The sequence below is a fragment of the Triticum urartu genome, chromosome 3A (genome assembly GCF_056163025.1).
Source record: "Triticum urartu cultivar PI428250 chromosome 3A, HENAU_Tu73, whole genome shotgun sequence".
NCBI lineage: Eukaryota > Viridiplantae > Streptophyta > Magnoliopsida > Poales > Poaceae > Triticum > Triticum urartu.
Window position 1 is genome coordinate 123,421,844 of NC_141875.1, and position 19,613 is coordinate 123,441,456.

At 47.0% G+C, this 19,613-nt stretch overlaps 2 protein-coding genes across 5 annotated transcripts; one reads left to right on the forward strand and one right to left on the reverse strand.

Moving 5' to 3' along the window:
- The first annotated feature begins 9,156 nt into the window (after window positions 1-9,156).
- On the forward strand, window positions 9,157-13,882 carry LOC125543210 (sodium/calcium exchanger NCL1). Its single transcript, XM_048706478.2, has 7 exons — window positions 9,157-9,606; window positions 11,694-11,882; window positions 11,999-12,180; window positions 12,275-12,420; window positions 12,515-12,782; window positions 13,000-13,302; window positions 13,382-13,882. Exons 1-7 carry the CDS (start codon window positions 9,204-9,206, stop codon window positions 13,628-13,630), a joined length of 1,740 nt encoding a protein of 579 aa, XP_048562435.1. The 5' UTR covers window positions 9,157-9,203; the 3' UTR covers window positions 13,631-13,882.
- A 591-nt stretch (window positions 13,883-14,473) lies between these two features.
- LOC125543211 (uncharacterized) lies at window positions 14,474-17,212 on the reverse strand. Of its 4 annotated transcripts, none has more exons than XM_048706480.2 (5): window positions 15,935-17,201; window positions 15,698-15,820; window positions 15,420-15,607; window positions 14,856-15,051; window positions 14,474-14,772 (listed from the first exon to the last, which is right to left on the reverse strand). In XM_048706480.2, the coding sequence occupies exons 1-5, from the start codon at window positions 16,373-16,375 to the stop codon at window positions 14,617-14,619; spliced, it is 1,104 nt and encodes a 367-aa protein (XP_048562437.2). In that variant the 5' UTR covers window positions 16,376-17,201; the 3' UTR covers window positions 14,474-14,616. The 4 variants fall into 4 exon arrangements, with proteins under 4 accessions (XP_048562437.2, XP_048562436.2, XP_087402722.1 ...); XM_048706479.2 differs by having other exon boundaries at window positions 14,856-15,054; window positions 15,935-17,198; XM_087546596.1 differs by having other exon boundaries at window positions 14,474-15,051; window positions 15,935-17,212.
- Between the last annotated feature and the right edge of the window lie 2,401 nt (window positions 17,213-19,613).

The window sequence follows — 19,613 nt, forward strand, 5'->3', positions numbered from 1 at the left end:
GTTGGGTTCAACTGAACCCAACGGCTATACGCTAGCTCCGCCACTGAAAGTAGCCCGGCACATTGCAATATAAAACGCAATACATATCCTAAAATCTAAAAAGTGCATACGCACTATTTAGAGACATCGAGCGGCCGGCTCGCAGCCGCACGATCCGGCATCACAAGCGATATCTGACAAGGTCCCGGCCCACCCCACCGACAGCCTCTTTCTGTCTTCCCGCAGCACCTGCGTCTCTCTTTCTATTCTCTCTCTCACTCTTCCCCACGGATCTGGATCAGATGGGGCTCGTCGGCCTCTCCCCTCAACGCCGACCATCAGGAGCCTCCCACTAACCGGCCACCAGCCCACCACACTCCACCGGTGGATCGGAGGAGGGGAGGACCACCCCGGCGTGGCTCTACCCCGAGGTCGACGTCGCACCACCACCACGACGGTTGTCTTGGCCGCACCACCACCAGCCTACTCCACCATGGCGTCCTCTCCAACTGCCCCATGCTCCCTGGGCAACTAGATCCAGCCCCATCGCTGCCGTGCCCTGCCGTCGTCGACGGGATGCGGCCGTCGTCTCCTTCCTCTGCCCGAGGCTGGTTGAGATCCTTCCTCTCCGGCTCGGACTGAGCCCACTACCCCCCATCTGCTTGCTCTTTGATGACCTCCTCCACGCGCCTGGACGCCGTGATGGCGGAGGTGGAGGATCCTCTGGTCACCGTGTGTCTGATGTCTGTGTCACACTGGCGGAGATAGAGCAGCCTCCGGTGGTGGTGGTGTCTGATGTGGTCTTTCCGGCGTCATGATCTGTTGAGCGGAGATGCGGCAGTGTCAGGTCCCAGCGCCGACAGCGATTCTGGCCTGATTCAGGCAGAAGGGCCCCGTGAGAGAGCATTGACTCTCGTCGGAAATTTGTTAACTGGACTATCATAGCCTAGTGATTCTAGGTGCCTGCATGTCAATACAATGTAGTAGTATTTGCTAGTAGTCCTGGTACACGAGTCTAGTTTATATTTACATTTTTAATGCTTGTTTTCCTTTTTCTAATTTAGTGCTAGTCTGCTACTCAGTACATGACTGAAGCAAACTAGTCCAATTCTATGTGTGTTTCATCTTCCTTGCAGAAACTGAATGATTGGGTGGTGAAATAAGTGTTTTCTTTAGTCAACTACCACTATAATGTTTGTATGTTTTGGTTTTTGGGCGGCGATTTGAGTTGGAATAGGAAGAGGGAAGTACATAAGAGTATCGAGAGGATAGTTCTAATGTTATTGCTCAATCCTCTTAAAATGCATCTGTGTGGTTTCTTTGTTTTCTTGCATGCATATAAGTAACCAGTTGGCTGGTTTATTGTCATAGTTGCACAGAAACGCAAATGTAGTTGGATCATGCATATACAAATCTCAGCTGGCTAGCCAACTTATGAAGTTGCACAGTGAGGGCTAACCAGTTGCACAAGCAATGGTATTCAGATGGACACATTGTGTAAACCATGTTCAAGCAGTATGTGTGTTCTTTTGGTTGGACACTCATGTGTGCTCTGATGTCACAAGGGTATGCATTCATACATGAGTTTGCAAATCAAGGCAGTACATATCCTAGCTGGCTTAGTTACACTTATGTAGTTGTACAGGGAAGGGCTATATAGTTGGTTGACAATTAGTTTAGTTTTGGCTCCAATGCCTAAATCATGACCATGCAGTGTGTATGCTGATTTTTTGGTTGCACACTCATGTGTGACCTGTTGGCCATACAGTGCATCAAGTTGCACACATTTTATTTTGTTTTGTATGTGTGCTTTGAAAAATAAACATTACTTGCTTACCTCATGGCATTTTTTTGATATCAATTGTTTTTGCTCATTTTTACTCTTTAATGCATTTGGTTGCTTCGACTAATTTGTTTGTTCGCTTTTCTTTTCACAGACCAAAAATGGTTGTAGAAGGAGAGGTATGTTTGCTTTTTTTCATCATTTTTCATTTATCCTTGTAGCAGTTTTGTTTTGAAATTATAATAACTATTTTTGGGGGGTTTTTCTGACCATATTCTGTGTTTTGTTTGGCTATGCAGGGGCCGTAAACAATTCTTCTCGACGGAACTCGAAACAGTCCGCCAAGCGGCAGCCGCGTCGTCCTGATATCGATGGGGAGGCAGAGAATGATGAGGTAAGTATCGTGCAAGGTTTTTGACTCGACGAGTCGTTCTGGGGTAGCGACACTTGACGATTCATGCCGTGCCGATCTAGTCGAGGTGTTTGAGTCGATTTATAGTTATGACTCATCGACTAGTCGTGACTATTCGTTCAACTCGAAAACATAAGTATCGAGCAAGCAGTGTGGGTGCTTTCCTTTTTTTGCACACACACACACAAGTAACTTTTTCCATGCATCCTTTAGGTTGGTGACCCATTCCGCTTCGTGAAACGGCGGAAACGGAAGGCGACCACGCAGGTTGGAGTTGTAGCTGGAGTTGGCACACCGTCTGCAGCAGCTGCCGAGGTAACATAAAATGGCATTAGGATTTTTTTTCTATGCAAAGAAACCTGGGATATTATTTTTTACACAGTTGCAAAAGAACCAGCTAGGTGTTGGCATCCTGAACTTTTATAGTTGTACACAAATCAATTAGGAGTTGGTATCATAAACTTTTCAAATAGTTGCACAACAGTATCATACGAGTTGGCATCCTCGATTTTCATAGTTGCACCAGAACCATTTGAGAGTTGGCAGTCTCTACTTTTTAAATAGTCTCATAACAATATCACATGAGTTGCATCCGCAACTATTTTAGTTGCACAAGAACCAGTCAGGAGTTGGCATCCCCAATTTTTTAATAGTTTCACAACAGTGCCACATGAGTTGGCATCTTCATCTTCTTTAGTTGCACAAGAACCATTCAGTAGTTGGCATCCTCATGTGTTCACATGCATATGATTTTCTAGGTGTGCAAATGCACTTGAATATAGTTGTACTACTTATTCGGAAGATTATAATTTGTTTAATTCACTATTTTGTCTATTTTCTTGTGTTTAGATAGGCTAAATTCATCATGTTCCTCAGTTCACAATTCATTACATAGCTACACAAACATGCAACATGATTTGCATGCAAGAGTACTTGCAGTTGCACAAAATAGATGATGTAGCTGCACAACAGCCAGCATAAAGTTTTTTTTTGGAATTATGCATACAATTTTTTAGCTAAAACCAAAATGAATCTGAAATTATCTGAGTTAGCATCTTCTACTTTTATATGAGTTGATGATGCCTACTGAAATCCAAACTCCACAAGTAGATGGATACGAGAGTGTTGTCAGTTGCACACTTGTAATGGTTAAGTTGCACAAATACAAGCTAGAGTTGGTTCATTTTTTCTCAAGCTTCTTTTTTTGCATCATGTGCAGGTTTTACAGGTTATGGGGGTGGATGAACTGATGTAGATTTTTGCACACAATTCTAAGCTACAAAGTCACACATACTACTGTGTGGAAAGATTAAAGAAAAAAACATATACTTCTTGTCTAGTTGGTAGTTATATTTTCATAGTACCTACAATATGTTTTTTTCTTTTTCTTTTGCTACAGTGACACAGGTTCTTCTGCATCATGTGTGAAATAAGACTCTATATGTGCTCTCTTATATATATTTGCATTTTTTTCATGTGCCAGTAATAAGACGCGGGAGGTGATTGCACCACACAGTATTATAGTTGCTCATTACGTGAAGTTGGTTCATGTAGCGCTAAAATTGCACCACACAGTATTATAGTTGATTGTGATAGCACAAAAGTTGGTTTAAAAAATAGTTGCATCTCATAGTATAAAAGTTGCACCATCTAGTACAACCAGTTGGCGATGAAAAAAGTTCATCGAAACATATATATAAATGGGGTCTAATTTTAAAGATCTCGTCGCGAGAGTTCCAACGGTGAAAACGGATTTTAATTCCGACATATAATTCATAAATTATTGCTTTTTGAATTTTTTGGAATGCAATTAATTGCTTTTTTGCTTTATTACTGGCACAATGAAGAGCACATGGAAACGAACTTGGGCCAGGGTGAAAGAGAGTGCGTTGGATGATGCTTTTTAATTTTGGTCTCCGAGATATCAAGCGGACTTTCCTAATCTGGCAATGGGACATAAATTTTCCTAATACAGCTGGCTGCCGAGGAGCGCTAGCGAGCGCACGGCTGCTCGCTAGACGCGTTCAATACATATTCGTGGGAAACGCGGGCATTCCGCGGAGCCAACGCTTCCGTGCCGCTTTCTTCTTGTAAAGCCGCGGGTGACCCGGTTAGTTTATTCCAAAGCCTGCGAGCCTTTTTCCTCATGCTCGTCTGCCCAAGCTGTGCCACCAATTTAGTTTGTTAGTCAAAAACGGATTAGCGTCGCTGGGATCTCATTATGATGTTGAAAGGCGACAAGGACATCTTTATTTGATAAAGGTGAGGATGACCTGGTAACGATGGAAAGCCACGGGGTGTCTCCAACTTGCATTGTCATGGTATGGTAGTTGTGTGGAGGTAGCAATAAGGAGGGCCGTTATACGTTCTCATTTAAACTGAGCTTATCCAGATCTGACCGGTGGATGAACTCGGGTGACTAGGACGTGATTTTGAGCTTCAGCTTAAAACCATAGTAAAGCTTTCCTCCCAGCATGAAAATGCATGCATTGATGGACATGGTTATATTTGTTAAACACTTAAAGTAACTCTAATAGAGTCGTCGTATTCGCAGCCTCCATATCACATATGGAGTGTGCTTCATATGGATATGGAGGTTGCCGAGTCGAAGTGCAAACACGGAGTTGTTATAACAGTTGTCATTGTGTCAGTTGTTCTTCCCCAAGAAAATTCGGGCGAACACATTGAATTGAAACGAAAAGCATTGATTTCATTGCTAAATGGGGCGAAAAATTAGTCGCAATGCGACTTGCATCCATAACACCCAATAATAATCAGTTCAATTATACTAGTTAGTTAACTAGTTGCCACATTACCCAGGTGTATGACTCTATGGCTGCCAGTATTTTTCTAGACGAGGCAAAAACTCTAACTCTTTATTAATCAATAAAGGAAAAACAATGTGTCCAAACTATGTGAAGTCTGAGGTAGACATGCCCAAAACCGGTTTTCAAACATGTCAAGAAGAAACATAATCCATGTCGTTCGCAAGTGTCATCATCACTTGTCGCCCTCGGTCGACAACTCTAACTTCATCATAGACGACCATCAAAGAGTTCACCATGAGACGCCCATTTCGACCGTGCCAAACCGTGGCTTGCTCTTGTTTATCAAAAAGGACAATTATGGTGTGCCTTTCTTGGAAATGGATGTAATAGCTCCCTCGCCGGAGCATGTGCGGTTGGACAGTCGAAGCACAGTAGGAGGTCGGTCCGGTTCACGCATCGGCTTAATGTGCGGGGACATGTAACATGCATGATTCAAGGATTTTGACGTAGAAATACACATTTGTAGTTCGTGGTCACCACATAGGCAGATCATGCCATCCACATGGCTCTGCATAACCGCCCATGTCGTATGGCACAAATTAAGGCCTCAAGTTACGTCATATGGATGCAACCAGTCATCGGAGGGAGGTGGCAACTGGCAGGTCACTTGATGTCTGTTTTTTTTTAAACACAGAACAGATGACAGATGCCCGTATATATGCATATATATTCAACGTACGCACATACACTCTATTCCTATAAACATCTTAGAAAAACTGAGCCAGCACATAATTTAAAGATTGATGAAGTCATTACAGACGACTTCGTAGTAGACGAGAACGTCTCCTCCCACTAAACGCACCAAAAGGCACGAAATAAATCGAGAAAAATGCAAACACGAATGTCAAGTATAGGACTTAAACTCTAGTTGGCTAGGGATACCACTATCCTCCTAAGGGTATCTCCAACGGCGACCCGCAAAACGCCCGCATACGTCTGAACCATGCTATCGGACCATGGAAGTCATCCAACGCAAGCATGTATCGGTCCGCAAGGCGGTCCAGACACGTTTTCTCTTGCAAACCAGAGATAAACGTGGGGGTGGGGGCTGGGGGGCTTTGAAGGAGTCTGAACCGCTGTCACGCCCGCTTCTGAACGCCCTGGCCTACCCAAACCCCCCACCCGCCCCTCCTGCGATTTCCTTCCGATGCACGCGCCGCTTACCGCGCCGCATTCATGCCAGCCCAGAGCACGCATCGGCAGACATTGATGCCGCGATGTGACCGAAGGGAGGGAGGGCCGCTGACCGACGCGGCCTCTTGGGAGCCGTTGCTTCAATGCGGATGCAACTTTCCGATGAACCAACTCCGGCCGCTGCGCCGCATTGAAGCGGCTAACCGTCCCTTCGCATGGCCTGGCCGCAGCTATATAAGCCGCGCTCCGGCGCCATCCACATCGCAATATATCCTCCTCCTCCCCTTTCCCCGCCCATCTCCCTACACAATTTCAGCAATGAACAAGTCGTGGGCACCGGCACCGGCAGGCGGCGGTTTCGCGGCGGGCTCGAGTGGATCGTGGTGACGCCACCCTCGAACTCCGGGACCGTCATTCTTATCGTGGGCAGCCCCTCGACGAAGGTGGAGATTGTCATCTCCTTTGGCGACGAGGAGGACCAGCCGCCACCACAGCAGCAGTCCGCGTCGGCGGTGCCGGGCCAGGTCTACGCTGCCACCGACGGAATTCGAGGAGCAGATGGAGCTGATGATCCGTTGCTCCGTGGTCCACCTCAACGGCCTGGCTCCGCCACAGGGGACGCTCCTTCCCATGAAGCGGGAGTCGGCATCCCCTCCGCGCCCATCGCCGCGCAACCGGGGCATCCAAATCAGACGCCGCGTGAAGGAAGAACGGCTCTCGCCGCTGCCCCGGCGCGTCAAGGAGGAGCGGCTCTCTCCGCCACCTCGGCGCGTCATCAAGGAAGAGTGCCACGCGCCGCCGCCCCTGCCGAAGGCGTGCGGTCCATTCTCCACTACCTCGGCAATGGCGGGGGCGGCGGTAGCTCGTCCCAGAGTGCCATGACGGCGCAGGAGTACGCCGATAGGGAGCAGTCCCGCGGGACAGGCGCAACGTCGGCGTTGGTCCAAGTACGCGGACTCCGCCGTCCCGCCGCCACACATAGCAGCGGACCTAGACTTGGCGTACGCCTGGTTCCTGGACTGCTCCGTGACGACGTCGAAGATAGCCAAGCATCGTCTCCGCCGCCTCGACAGGGAGATGACCAGGTATGACGAGGAATGGTCTCTCAGCGAGATTGACGCCGCCAACGATGCCTCCTCCAATGACCGCCGCCCTCTCCCACAACCCATGTCCTTAGTGGCCGCGGCCGCACTGTGCACGGCGCAGGAGGAAGCGGAGAGGATCATCCGCAAGCGTCAGACGGCCGTCAGGAAGCCCTGCCGCGACGCAGCCATCTTCTGCCGCCCGAAGCCCGATGATCACGACGTATCGGGTGACGATGACGGCGTAGGAGCCGCCGGCCAGCCTGACATGGCCTACGAGGTCACCGTCAAATATAGGACAGTTTAGAGTTTTATTTTAAGGGTTTTAGTTCATCGGGTAAAATATCGTCTGGTTTTATGTACAAATTATTCTAGTTTTAATGAAATCCGTCGTGTTTATATCAAAATTCGTCCAGTTGATTCGTACTATTGTCAAGATGTATGCGGCTACTGTTGGATAATGGCTTTCCGCATTCGTGTTCGCTGACTGGTCCCACTGTCCACGAACAGTTTGGAACAGACGCGGGAGAAAATTTACGGGTCGCAGTTGGAGGTTAACCATCTAAACACAAAAGTTGGTCCGCCTTGATGTTGGCCGGTAGATCTACGTATAAGGATCGGATCACCCGTAGCCAAGCAGATCTACCTGAGCTTTTTTTTAATGAACTTGTGATCTCACATGCAGGCGCGTTGGACCAATCAGCCGCAAGAGGATTGATCCGGCAAGTGCTCAGTTTGCATTGGCACTTGCGATGCGACCAAAATGCTTGCGTGGAGTTGGTGGTCTGCACGACCATTACTGTTTTTTTTTTTGCGAGGAGACCATTACTGATTACCACTAGTATCATTTTTGTAATCGCAGTTGTGGTTTACATGACCTTCTACAACTGTCTATCAAACGGTTAATGAGGTACATAACCAGATAATAATCCCCTCGGGGCCTCATTTTGTCAAATTTTATGCCGAGTCAGGTGTGTTATTGTCAAGTTGATATATTGCTACATGTTCTATATAAAAAATTTGCTTGTACTAAGGGTCGAAGAGTTCAATCTTTTTGTTTTTTGCGAGTTGGAGAATAACATCATTGTGTCTGTAACAATCCTCATGTTCAATGCTACATTTGGATTCAAGCATACCCATGTTCTATCAAGACGTTTGTCCAAGAAAATAAATTGTTGAACAACATATCTCTACTTTTGTTTCATTACTAACATATCATGGCAAGAGTAAGGACATATGTTGGAGCTTTATATTTTAAAATATAGGTTAAATGCAATCGATTTTAGAAACAAAGACAGGGTGGGGAGAAGGAGCGGTGTGTTGACGTGACAAGATTATTGGCAGTGGTCGATTTGGGGGCTGGGGGGTTGCATTCCCCCCAAAACATTTGTGATTTTAAGTGTTTTTGGTTAACTTACTAAAAAGTATGGCATTTGTGAACATTTTCATTAACAATTTTAGTTATACAAGGATGACATCTTCTTCATAAGAGAATGCAAGTTTTTGGTATATTATAGACATTTTTCGCTAGAAAACTGCCACCGCATGATTTTTATCAGACGGCGCGGGAACGTTCTGTGAGACCTCCTCCCAGAAACGTTCCCCATTTAACATTACTGGGAAAAAACAGTAACAACAGCTCGATGCACACTACGGCTAAGGAAAGAATATTTACAGTTCCAAAAATACTGCCTAATAAAGGAATATATTTACCTTTTAGCTTGGTTTAACTTGCCATAGCATCATGGCGTTGGATTCTTTGATGAAGGATCCGCCTCTTCCCGGCCCGAGCAGCCCCTTCTATTCCCGCCACATGGATCCCAAAAGGGAAGGAAAAAAAAGAAATAGAAACTTCCTAAAAGGTGAAATAAAATAAAATTTTGAAATATCTCTCGGATCGCACCATATAAGGCTACGCGCACCCACCCGCAGTCCCCAGCACTACCGCGCTCCGCCCCGCTCCCGCCCCCACCACCCCCGTCGCAATGGCGATTCGCCGGCCGCGCCGCTCCTTCCCGCTCGTCCCCTTCCTCGTCTCCCTCCTCGCCGTCGCCGCCTATGGCCGCCTCATCTCCGACGGCATGCCGGCCACCCCGTCCTCCTCCGTCCTCGCGTCTCCGCTGTCCTCGGCCGCCATCCGCCTCAACTCCTCCTCGCCGGCCACCGCCGCGGCCGAGGAGTGCGAGCAGACGTACGGCTTCCTCCCGTGCACCACCACCGTGTTCGGGAACATGTTCCTGGTGCTCACCTACGGGTTCCTCATGTTCAAGGCGGCCACGTTCCTGTCGGCCGGCAGTGAGCTGCTGCTGGAGATCATGGGCCCTGGCCTCGTCGGCGGCCTCCTCCTCCCCATCCTCGGCGCCCTCCCCGACGCGCTCCTCGTGCTCGGTACGCTCGCCCTGCTTCCTTGCTTAAATTCTACCTTCGCAGCTCGTTCAAGCCTACGGCTTCATAAAGCAATTCTTACGTGTGTTCCCCAAAAAGCAACTAGCTCGCTCCCAAGGACAGAATGATTTGCTCTTCAAGCAACTACCGAGCTGATCTTTAGAAATAGTAGTGGTATTTTACCGGAAGAGTAAATCCTTGTTGAGAACAGATTGAAGAGTAAAAAGCAATTCCTCCCGTTTATGTTCGCGCTCCTCGGTTCTTGATTTGTTTCAGATCTGAACCATCTGGTTTGATCTGATTGGATCAGAGCATGATAAGCTGTATGACCCCCATTGGTAGACCTTGGGCGGCTTGTGCAGTAGCCCGATTTCTCTTGCTGATCTCATCAGCTTGTTCTTTTCGTTGGCACATGTATGGATTAACCCAAAAGTAGCCTATTTGACGCATCTATTTGGAGTCCTTTCAATTGGTAATTTATAATAACCAAACTTAAGCCCCAACCAACCACCCAAGCCTACGGACAAACAGTGTTTGCAAATTATGCCCTGCTTTCTCTGGAATCTGTCGGTTTATTAGCTTATATTTAACTTTCACCAGTACCTGTCGTCGCTGGCCTTTTGACTTTCCCCACTTTCTGTTCTTGATCTTTTCTTGTTATCTTGTCTGCATAATTTACCTTTTCTTTGTCCACTGCACATAAAGGATTGGCCGATGGCTTCGAGCTGCTTTTCTCTCTAATTTTGTGGGGTTTTATTGCCTTTGATCAGTATTTTTGTATGGTAATAACAGTGATTCTTTGACAATAGCTTTTGAAATATTGTGGGAAAAAGGAACCATATCGCCAATTAGTTCGCTGATCAGTCTTCGGTGTCTTGGTGATGGGTAGGTGTATGTATCATCACTAGTATATGCGAAAGGTGTTCTATTAGTCGGTCAGTTAGTCAGCTAACATCTTACAGTTAATTGTTTCGTGATATTGTGGGATGGTACATCATGTGGATCATCTAGATGAATTGTTGATGCATTTTCGAAGCAACGATAAACAAATTATTATTTTTAGCAGAAAATTATTATAAATGAGCTTATTATTAATATTATCCATCTTCCTGATGAGTGCATACCATTTTCCACAGCACGATTTTTTGTCTGTAGGTTTTGAGTTGCAATGCATTTTTGGCACCTTGTGGGTTTCTTGTGCGCCCCTCTTATTTTTCCTTAGAATTTTACATCCCGACGAGTTTTTAATTTGCAGTTGGAATTCGTTGAAAATTGCCTTTTGGTACACTGCTTCTGAAATTAGCATCAGACAGACCACTTATAAAATTTTATTACCGGGTTCATGATGCATTACCTTAATCCTCACGTGATATCTTGGTTACCGACAATAACACATCATGTATCAGAAAGGACCTAATTTATCAAAGGCGAAGTTCCCTGGTGAAACAATTTTGCTTATGTAGTAATTGCTCAAAATTAAGAATAATAAGTTGTTATATACTCCCTCTGTCCAAAAAAACTTGTCCCAAGCTTGTCCCTCAAATGAATGTATCTAGCACTAACTTGGTGCTAGATACATTCATTTGAGGGACAAGCTTTTTCGGACCGAGGGAGTACGTTATTAAGGCTATTACAAAGACATGAAAACAGATTTTAAACAAGCACACAACATGCTTTATATAACATAATATCACAGCTGCCAATTTACTACATTATTATCAATGTGATCCACATAACTAGTATATTTGGTCACTTCTAAATTCAACATCATTAACATTTAAGCCTCATTCTGTTTCTTTTTCTTCTGGTCTCTCTTAATAAATTGTGTACTTCTGTGTTCACTTCAAAGACTAGCTTACTGTAGTAACTTTTTCTTCTTGTGTTTTAAGTGGTAGAAAACATTTTTGTGTGATGGAAACATCATTTACTGTTTCTGATGCTCTGCTCACAGCAGAGTTATGATGGTCCATATGCTAGTGTCATGAAACTATTTAATTTTACTGCTCTATGATTATTCAGCTCTATGCAGAACGTGCTTAATGCACACGTTCACACATAATTCTGATCTGTTTGTTCTGTTCTGTTAACAGTATCTGGTCTCTCTGGGACTAAAGAGACCGCACAAAGTCAGGTCCTCATTGGGATGGGGCTGCTTGCTGGTTCGACCGTCTTTCTTCTCACCCTGCTTTGGGGAACTTGTGTTGTTGTTGGCAAGTGTGATGTTGGGGAAGACGGTGTTGCTATTGATTCAACTGACACTAAGGGCTTCAGCTTGAGTGGTAAGTTGTCGCCCTGTATGCATGTTGTTGTTACTGCAGTCTGGCAGATTTCTCATGCTTGGTCAGTTTTTGTCTCAATTATTTAACAATGTTGATATGACCGCACCCTTTTGCAGGCTCTGGCATTACAACTGATGTGCAGACCAGCTATGCAGCACGAATCATGGCCATTTCTGTTATTCCCTTTGTCATTGCTCAGTTCCCGAAAATGTTGTATACTCACCATGGGGAGCGCCTGGCCATCTTGCTGGCCCTAATTGCATCGTTCTCACTTGTACTCGCCTACTGCCTGTATCAGGTAAAAATTCAGGCAGTTTCGTTTTTAGGAGGCTGCAAATGGTGGCAAGATTAGAATAAATTTTGACAGTGTTAGATTCAACATTTTGCATCAGGTTTTCCAGCCTTGGGTTCAGAAGAGGAAGCTCGCATACGCAAAGCACAAGCATGTGATCTCTGGGATCCTACAGCATGCCCAAAAGCAAGCACTGGGCCGGATGCTTAACGATGACGGCTCACCTAATGAAAACGTCATAAGAAAGTGAGTTTCTTAAAGTATATAACTATTTTCGACATTCAAACAACACAGCATTCATGAGCATGATATATGAAACCTTGTCTATGCTCACCCCCAGGCTGTTCCACAAGATTGACAATGATGACAGCCGTAACCTGTCACGAGCAGAGCTACATGCGCTTATTATCGGGATCAACTTTGATGAGATTGACTTTGACAAGAATGATGCAGTCGATAAGATCATGGACGACTTTGATACTTCAGGCAATGACACTGTGGAGGAGGATGAGTTTGTCGCGGGAATGAAAACATGGCTTAATGAGGCGAAGCAAAAAGTGGCGGCTAGTGGTGCCTACTCTAATAAGTTTGTCAACGACTACCACGCTGTAAGTTTATTTACTTCCGATCCCTGTAAACAGAAATAGATACAGAGCCTTGTTTTGAGTTTTTTCCGTCAGCACGGGTGCAGCTGAGCCTGGGCTCAGAAGTGGATTAACGATACAGAGCACACATTTTCAGGGAAACACAAAAAAAAACTTTATATAGTAGCATAACATGGACATCAAAGAGGTGGACACTTACCGAGTTGTCTGAATTCTGCAGAGAACCAGGGAGGAGCATGACCAGTTGGTCGACAGATCTGACGAGGCAGTGGAGAGCGTCGAGAACCCTGGCTGGTGCATTGCCAAAGCCGTGGGGTACCTGATTCTCGGTGCTACCATTTGTGCCGCATTTGCAGACCCGCTCGTTGATGCTGTCCACAACTTCTCTAACGCCACACACATCCCGTCCTTCTTTGTCTCGTTCATCGGCCTCCCGCTGGCAACCAATTCCAGCGAGGCTGTCTCGGCCATCATCTTCGCCAGCAGGAAGAAGCAGAGGACTTGCTCCCTTACTTTCTCGGAGGTACATCACTGCAAGACACAGTAAAACTCCTTAGCTTGTAAGCATCCTTCGGTAAACTTAACGACAAATTCGCTTGCAGGTGTACGGCGGTGTGACCATGAACAACACACTGTGCCTGGGCGTGTTCTTAGCGCTCATCTACTTCAGGGAGCTGACGTGGGACTTCTCCTCGGAGGTGCTCGTCATCCTGCTCGTCTGTGTCATCATGGGCCTCTTCACAAGCTTCCGGACCAGCTTCCCGCTCTGGACCTGCCTGGTGGCGTACCTGCTGTACCCTCTGACACTCGCCGTCGTCTACGTCCTTGACTTCGTCTTCGGCTGGTCATAGGCTCATGCTTCTGCACGCACATTTGTGTTTGATCCTGTCGTGATTTTTGACTCATTGTAATTTATATGTCTAGACTTCGAGGTGTTTATTGTGTTCATATCCATGGTGTGCATTGTGTATCCCTGAATCTATCTTTAAGGTCCCATCTGGGTGTAGCGTTTCTGTGTGTTATATGGAGGATATTGGGAGCTACATGCTAGAAATGAGCTGAGATTAACCTATTTTATCCATTGGTGGAATTCATGGCTTTCACTTTCAGTGAGATTTTGATGAAATTCATCAGCTGGCACTGAAATATGTATGTTCTGGCCAAAATATTAGCAATTTCAGTAGTACACAAGAATTCAAATATTTTCAAAAGTTTCAAAATTTTAATTGGATTCAAGTGAATATTTTGGCCCGGCCGAAACGCAAACCGAAATCACTGAAATTCACTGAATTTCGGTGATTTCGGTTGGTGCTGAAACTTTTCTGAAACTGAAATCGAAAACCACGGTGGAATCTAATCTGCATTTTGCTCTTGGTATGATGATTTATGGAGTAGCATTTCTTGGCACACCGCTTTGTCATGTGTGTAGTGAGAAAAATTTCATTGTGACACTTGCTAGATCTGCACGGGAGAGGCCCCACAAGCAGCTAGCTGTGAAGTGATGCCCATCCTTTGCACATGCTCTCCTTTCCGCTGCCGGCAACATCTACCCATCTCACACTTTTCTGTTGAGTTTCTGCTACATTTGGCACCAGCTTACCTGGACCATACATAAAAGCTTCCTGCTTCCATCATGCACACTGCTGCTCTACTTCACTTCGTCAGAAATAACATACTACTAGTTGCTAGGTAAATTAACCATGTCACCAGAAGACTTATTGACAGTGAAAACATCTCCTAGAAAGCAGCTGTTTGATACAATCTGATGTTACTACTTGAACACATCTGTCTCTCTTAGCTTTCTCCACAACCTCCTAAATGTTCATTGCAGATTTGATCAGCCCTTCCATAGCTTCAGCTCCAAGTCGATTTCCCCTTCCGACACGTCGGCCCTCCGCTCGCTCGGGGCTCTCTCCCGGTGGACCGGCCCGATCGGGAGGAAGTTGTAGAATGGCAGGGACGACGATGATGACGAAGCTGAAACGCTCCCCAGCTGATCAGAACGATTTCATCAGTTGGAGTCAAATCTAGCTCACACAATTTACAGGGTTCAGAAGAGCATGGCGTTTCACTTGCCTGGGGTGGCATCGCGCTGGCACTGAAGTCGCTGTACTCCGGGATGTGCATTGATGGCACCACATGAGGCTGCTTCATGAGGTGTGGAGGCCGGGAGCTCAGGGTGAGCAAGCCGGCGTTTCTGCTACGGCCGGCATCCTTGCCGTGACCGAACTCCGGTGGTGTCCAGTCTGAACAACTTGGGTACGCACTTGCACTGCTGCACCGCACAGATGAAGGTGAGAAACAAACAGACTATATACTCCAAGAACACTAGGTTGGTATCAAAACAAATTGTGCCAAAATGTACTAATACTTTCTTCATGGTAATAAATATATATATGATAAACATGTTATGCGTTTCTTAGCTTTTTATCAGGTAAATTCAACACGGAATGAAGCTGTAATTTTTAGTGGTAATTGGGATGGATAGGAGTAACTGCAGGATACAAGTTACAAGAACAGTTACTACCATTCTGGAAATAACAATGCAGTGAAACAACTTGCCCGGAATATGAGGAGCAAACAGAGGCAGGAATTTAAACTTTGATAAAACTGAGACGGTGAGCTAAAACTGCAATCTACCTGAAATAATTGGTCGCTCTGAACTCGTATCTGCTCAGGTCAGGAGTGACATCGGCCATCCCGGAATCGCTCGCCGTCCTGACGGCGAACGGCGGCAACGGAGGAGGGGGGAAGGCTTTGCTCGTCGTCGTGAATGGGGTCATCCCCTCGAACATGAAGGGCCAGGACCTATCCACGCCGGCCGGTTCCTACACTCTACCCGAATCCACATTTAGCGACCATCCATCACAGGCAAGTTCAAGTTCATCACGGGAGCGGCGTGAGAGATATATACGTACCCTCTCGTCTTCCGTCGGCGCCGGCGCCGCCGCGCTGCTCCTCCTGCTGCTGCTGTACATTTGGTTTGAAGGGGGCTCTGTTGGGTGGCTCGACGGCGCCGTCAGGGACAGGCCCGTGCTCACCTGGTCGGCGAAAGATTTGCGTAAGTTTGAGACTTCGTTCGTGCATAGTACATGCATACGCCGTGCCGTGACGTGGAGTGGAGGCTGCGGCCCGTGGGGAGGGCAGGCACGTACCATTGGGAGTGGAGGCTGCGGGCACAGGCTTCTCTTGTAGGGGTGCTTCGCCGGATCCGCCGGGCTCCAGAGCGCCGGCGGGAAGCCGCAGTGCTCCGCGGCGGCCGGCCTCGACAGGGCGCTGAGCGGGGGCGCCGGCGGCGGATGATGGAGCAGCGCGGGCGTGGGGAGGTGGCATAGGGCCCCGCCGTTGAGCGCGTGCGACGACGGCGTGGCCGCGGAGGGGCCTCCTCCCATCTTCTTCTGCTCCTCGATGCGGAGCTTCTCGAGCTGCGCCACGCCGAGGCCGCGCTGCGGGATCTTCTTGGGCTTGTTCTTCCTCGACGCCCGCGCCACGCCGGTGGCCGCGCCGTTGCCGTTGCCGGTCCCGATCCCGCCGCCGTACTTGGCCAGCTGCTGCTGCAGGTGGTGGCTGCTGCTGTTGCTCGGCTCCTGCACCATCTCGCCGCGCCGAGCCAACCGAGCGCCCGGCTCCTCCTCCCGTCCCCGCGTGCGCCTCACGGAACGCGAGAAGCCACCACACCACCAAATGTATGGGACCGCATCACGGACCCATGGCCGGGACGGGAGAGAGCGCGGCCAGCAGAGGCGCAACAGAACGACCGGCCGGAGAGGGGAGATGAGGCCGGCCGGGGACGCGCGCGCGGCCGGCGGTGCCGCAACCCGAGGAGGCAGGGGACAAGGGACTAGCGCTAACGCGGCGCGGCGCAGCACGGTCCGCGCAGCCTACCGGATCAAGAAACCCGCGGCTGTGTGTGGGGCGGAGGCGCAATGCGCGGGGTATATATAGGTGCGCGGGAGCCGGGAAGAGTGTGCGAGCGAGTGGCGAGTGGTGCCAGGCGCGGGGGACTCGGGAGCGGGAGATCTAGACTCACTAGACACGGAGAGAGAGGAGAGGAGGGAGATGAGATGAGATGAGATGATGGCCGGGATCGTATCTTGTTTCTTTTTCCTCGCCTAATTTGCCGCCCTAATCCTCGCTCCGCTTTGACATGACACACAAGCTCGATGTCTCTCTCTTCTCCTCCGAGGTTGCAGGAGAAAAAGAGCCACGATACCAGGAGCAACAACCGCTGGCCTGGCCAAATTGAACGGCTGCGGCCACATAGGCATGCGAGATCATCGGGCTCAGTTTTCGTCAGCAACTGCTTGCCGCCAATCTTAGAGCCTCTCCGCAACAATCGCATGCAACTCTTTTTTTACTGCTGGGCGCAGTGTGTTTATCCGCGCCCAGTATGTTTAGCGTGCAATTAATCGTATTAAATAAGACATCAATTGTATGTTGGTATATGTAGGATATTAATTATATAGATAACACCGACGCCTATATTAGATATAAGGCTGGTTGTAATGGGGAGTATCATATACTAGTATCATGCATATGATACTACCTCTCTAATGCATAGTATCATATATTAGTATTATATAGTATTCTATTTATTGTCATGCATAACACAAAGTAGCATAGCATTTATTATAATACGGTATCATGATATGATATTCCATCATCTCTTTCTTCATTTAATGCTATGACACCTCATCAAAATTGTCTAGTTGGCATGTATGATACTAGCTATGATACTACCATTACGACCAGCCTAATACCCCCTTCTTTCCGATTTATAAGACTTAATTTGAAAATCTCTTCAATCAAGGTAGATGATGAATGGTGGAATTAATTCCGTAGTTTGCAAAAGTACTTAAGTAATACTCTCATTTTTCTCAAAAAATGTGTATACCGATGCATTAATTACACAACATGCATGCATGACCACTAAATGACCAAGAACTTATAGTACATGGATTGGTGAGTTTTTTCTCCATACAGTACATGGAGTAGTGTAATTGAGACTTATAAACCGAAAAGGAGTATTAATTGCATGCTAACATTCCCTGCTATGACGAGGATATGAGTTTGAGAGAACTACATGGAGGTTCAGAGAGAGAGAGAGAGAGAGAGAGAGAGGAGCTAACATGGGGAGGAAGAAGATACAGATCCGAGAGATAGGAGGGGTTCAGTCATTACAATGCATTGATCCCCACTCACACGACACAACAAACTAAATACCATACAACACGGGTCGGGGACGGCACGACCCACACTCGCACAACCCAACGACCCACTGGGTCATGGCACTCCCCTCCTCTTGCAAACGGTTTGTCCTCAAGTCGTGGACAATTCAGACAGCACACTTTCCCATTCCCAAGTGGCCATTGTCATCTGGAGTCCGCTCCAGGCCACCTTCAACTGCTTCCTCGTGCATCCTCCAAATCGTACCAGCGACAGGGCACACATGAGCATACTGCAACGAATCTGATGTAGGCACCCGTCCCTCTGGAGGTTTGGCCAGTTTCGACAGCAATACATGCACGACAGGGTGAATTTTATTGGACTCAGGAAGTTGTAGTCGGTTGTCACGACCCGGTCCCTGATAGGGGCCCGAATCTCTGCGCTTATGATATGTCTCCGTCGTATCTAATCTTCCAAACACTTCTGCTTTTGTTTTGGACTCTAATTTGCATGATTTGAATGAAACTAACCCGGACTGACGTTGTTTTTGGCAAAACTACCATGATGTTGTTCTTTATGCAGAAATAAAAGTTCTCGGAATTAGACAAAACTTTTTGGAGATTCTTTATGGAATATATGAAAAATACTGGAGCGAAGATCCACCAGAGGGGGGCCACCTGTTGCCCACAAGGCAATAGGGCACACCCTGTTACCTTGTGGGGCGAGGCTCCGCTGACCCTAATCTCAACTCCATAAATACCGTCTCCCTGAGAAAAAAAGAGAAGAAGTTTCGTCGTGTTTTACGATACAGAGCCATTGCCACCTCCTGTTCTTCATCGGGAGGGCTGATCTGGAGTCCGTTCTGGGCTCCAAAGAGGGGGATTCATCGCCATCATCATCACCAACCCTTCTCCATCAACAATTCCATGATGCTCACCACCAGGAGTGAGTAATTCCTTCATAGGCTTGTTGGACGGTGATGGAGTTGGATGAGATTTGTCATGTAATCGAGTCAATTTGTTAGGGCTTGATCCCTAGTATCCACTATGTTCTGAGATTGATGTTGCTATAACTTTGCTATGCTTGATGCTTGTCACTAGGGTACGACTGACATGATTTCAGATATGAACCCTCTATGTTTTCATGAATATATTTGAGTTCTTGATCCTATCTGCTAGTTATACGCACTTGTTATTGTTCTGATCCGTAGACGCCAAGGTGACAATAGTTGGGATACTCTCCGGGGATGACCATAATTCGAGGAGCTCATGTATTCACCATGTGTTAATGCTTTGTCTTGATTCTCTATTGAAAGGAGGCCTTAATATCCCTTAGTTTCCCTTTGGACCTCGTTGTCATGGGAGGGTGGGACAAAAGATGTCATGCAAGTTCTTATTATAAGCACGTATGACTATATACGAAATACATGCCTACATTGAATTGATGAATTGGAGCTATTGTGTATCGCTCTAGCTTGTGACTGTTATATGATGAATGTCATGCAACAAAAATATCCATCAATGATCGAATGCGTATGCTTTTCGCATATTGATCTTTGCTAAGTTACTTTCACTGCTGCTGCTATTACAATCACTACAAAACTGCTAATGTTACCGTTCCTATTACTATTACCACCAAATTATCATACTATTATGCTACTAAACACTT

Bases quoted from the DNA above. Each gene is read 5' to 3' on its own strand.
- LOC125543211 (XM_087546595.1), bottom strand. From the start codon at position 16,375: ATGGTGCAGGAGCCGAGCAACAGCAGCAGCCACCACCTGCAGCAGCAG. The intron at 15,821-15,934 runs GTACGTGCCTGC...TTCGCCGACCAG, and splicing joins CGCAGCCTCCACTCCCAATG to GTGAGCACGGGCCTGTCCCT. The intron at 15,608-15,697 runs GTACGTATATAT...GGTAGAGTGTAG, and splicing joins CGCCGACGGAAGACGAGAGG to GAACCGGCCGGCGTGGATAG.
- LOC125543210 (XM_048706478.2), top strand. From the start codon at position 9,204: ATGGCGATTCGCCGGCCGCGCCGCTCCTTCCCGCTCGTCCCCTTCCTC. The intron at 12,783-12,999 runs GTAAGTTTATTT...TGAATTCTGCAG, and splicing joins TTGTCAACGACTACCACGCT to AGAACCAGGGAGGAGCATGA. The intron at 13,303-13,381 runs GTACATCACTGC...ATTCGCTTGCAG, and splicing joins GCTCCCTTACTTTCTCGGAG to GTGTACGGCGGTGTGACCAT.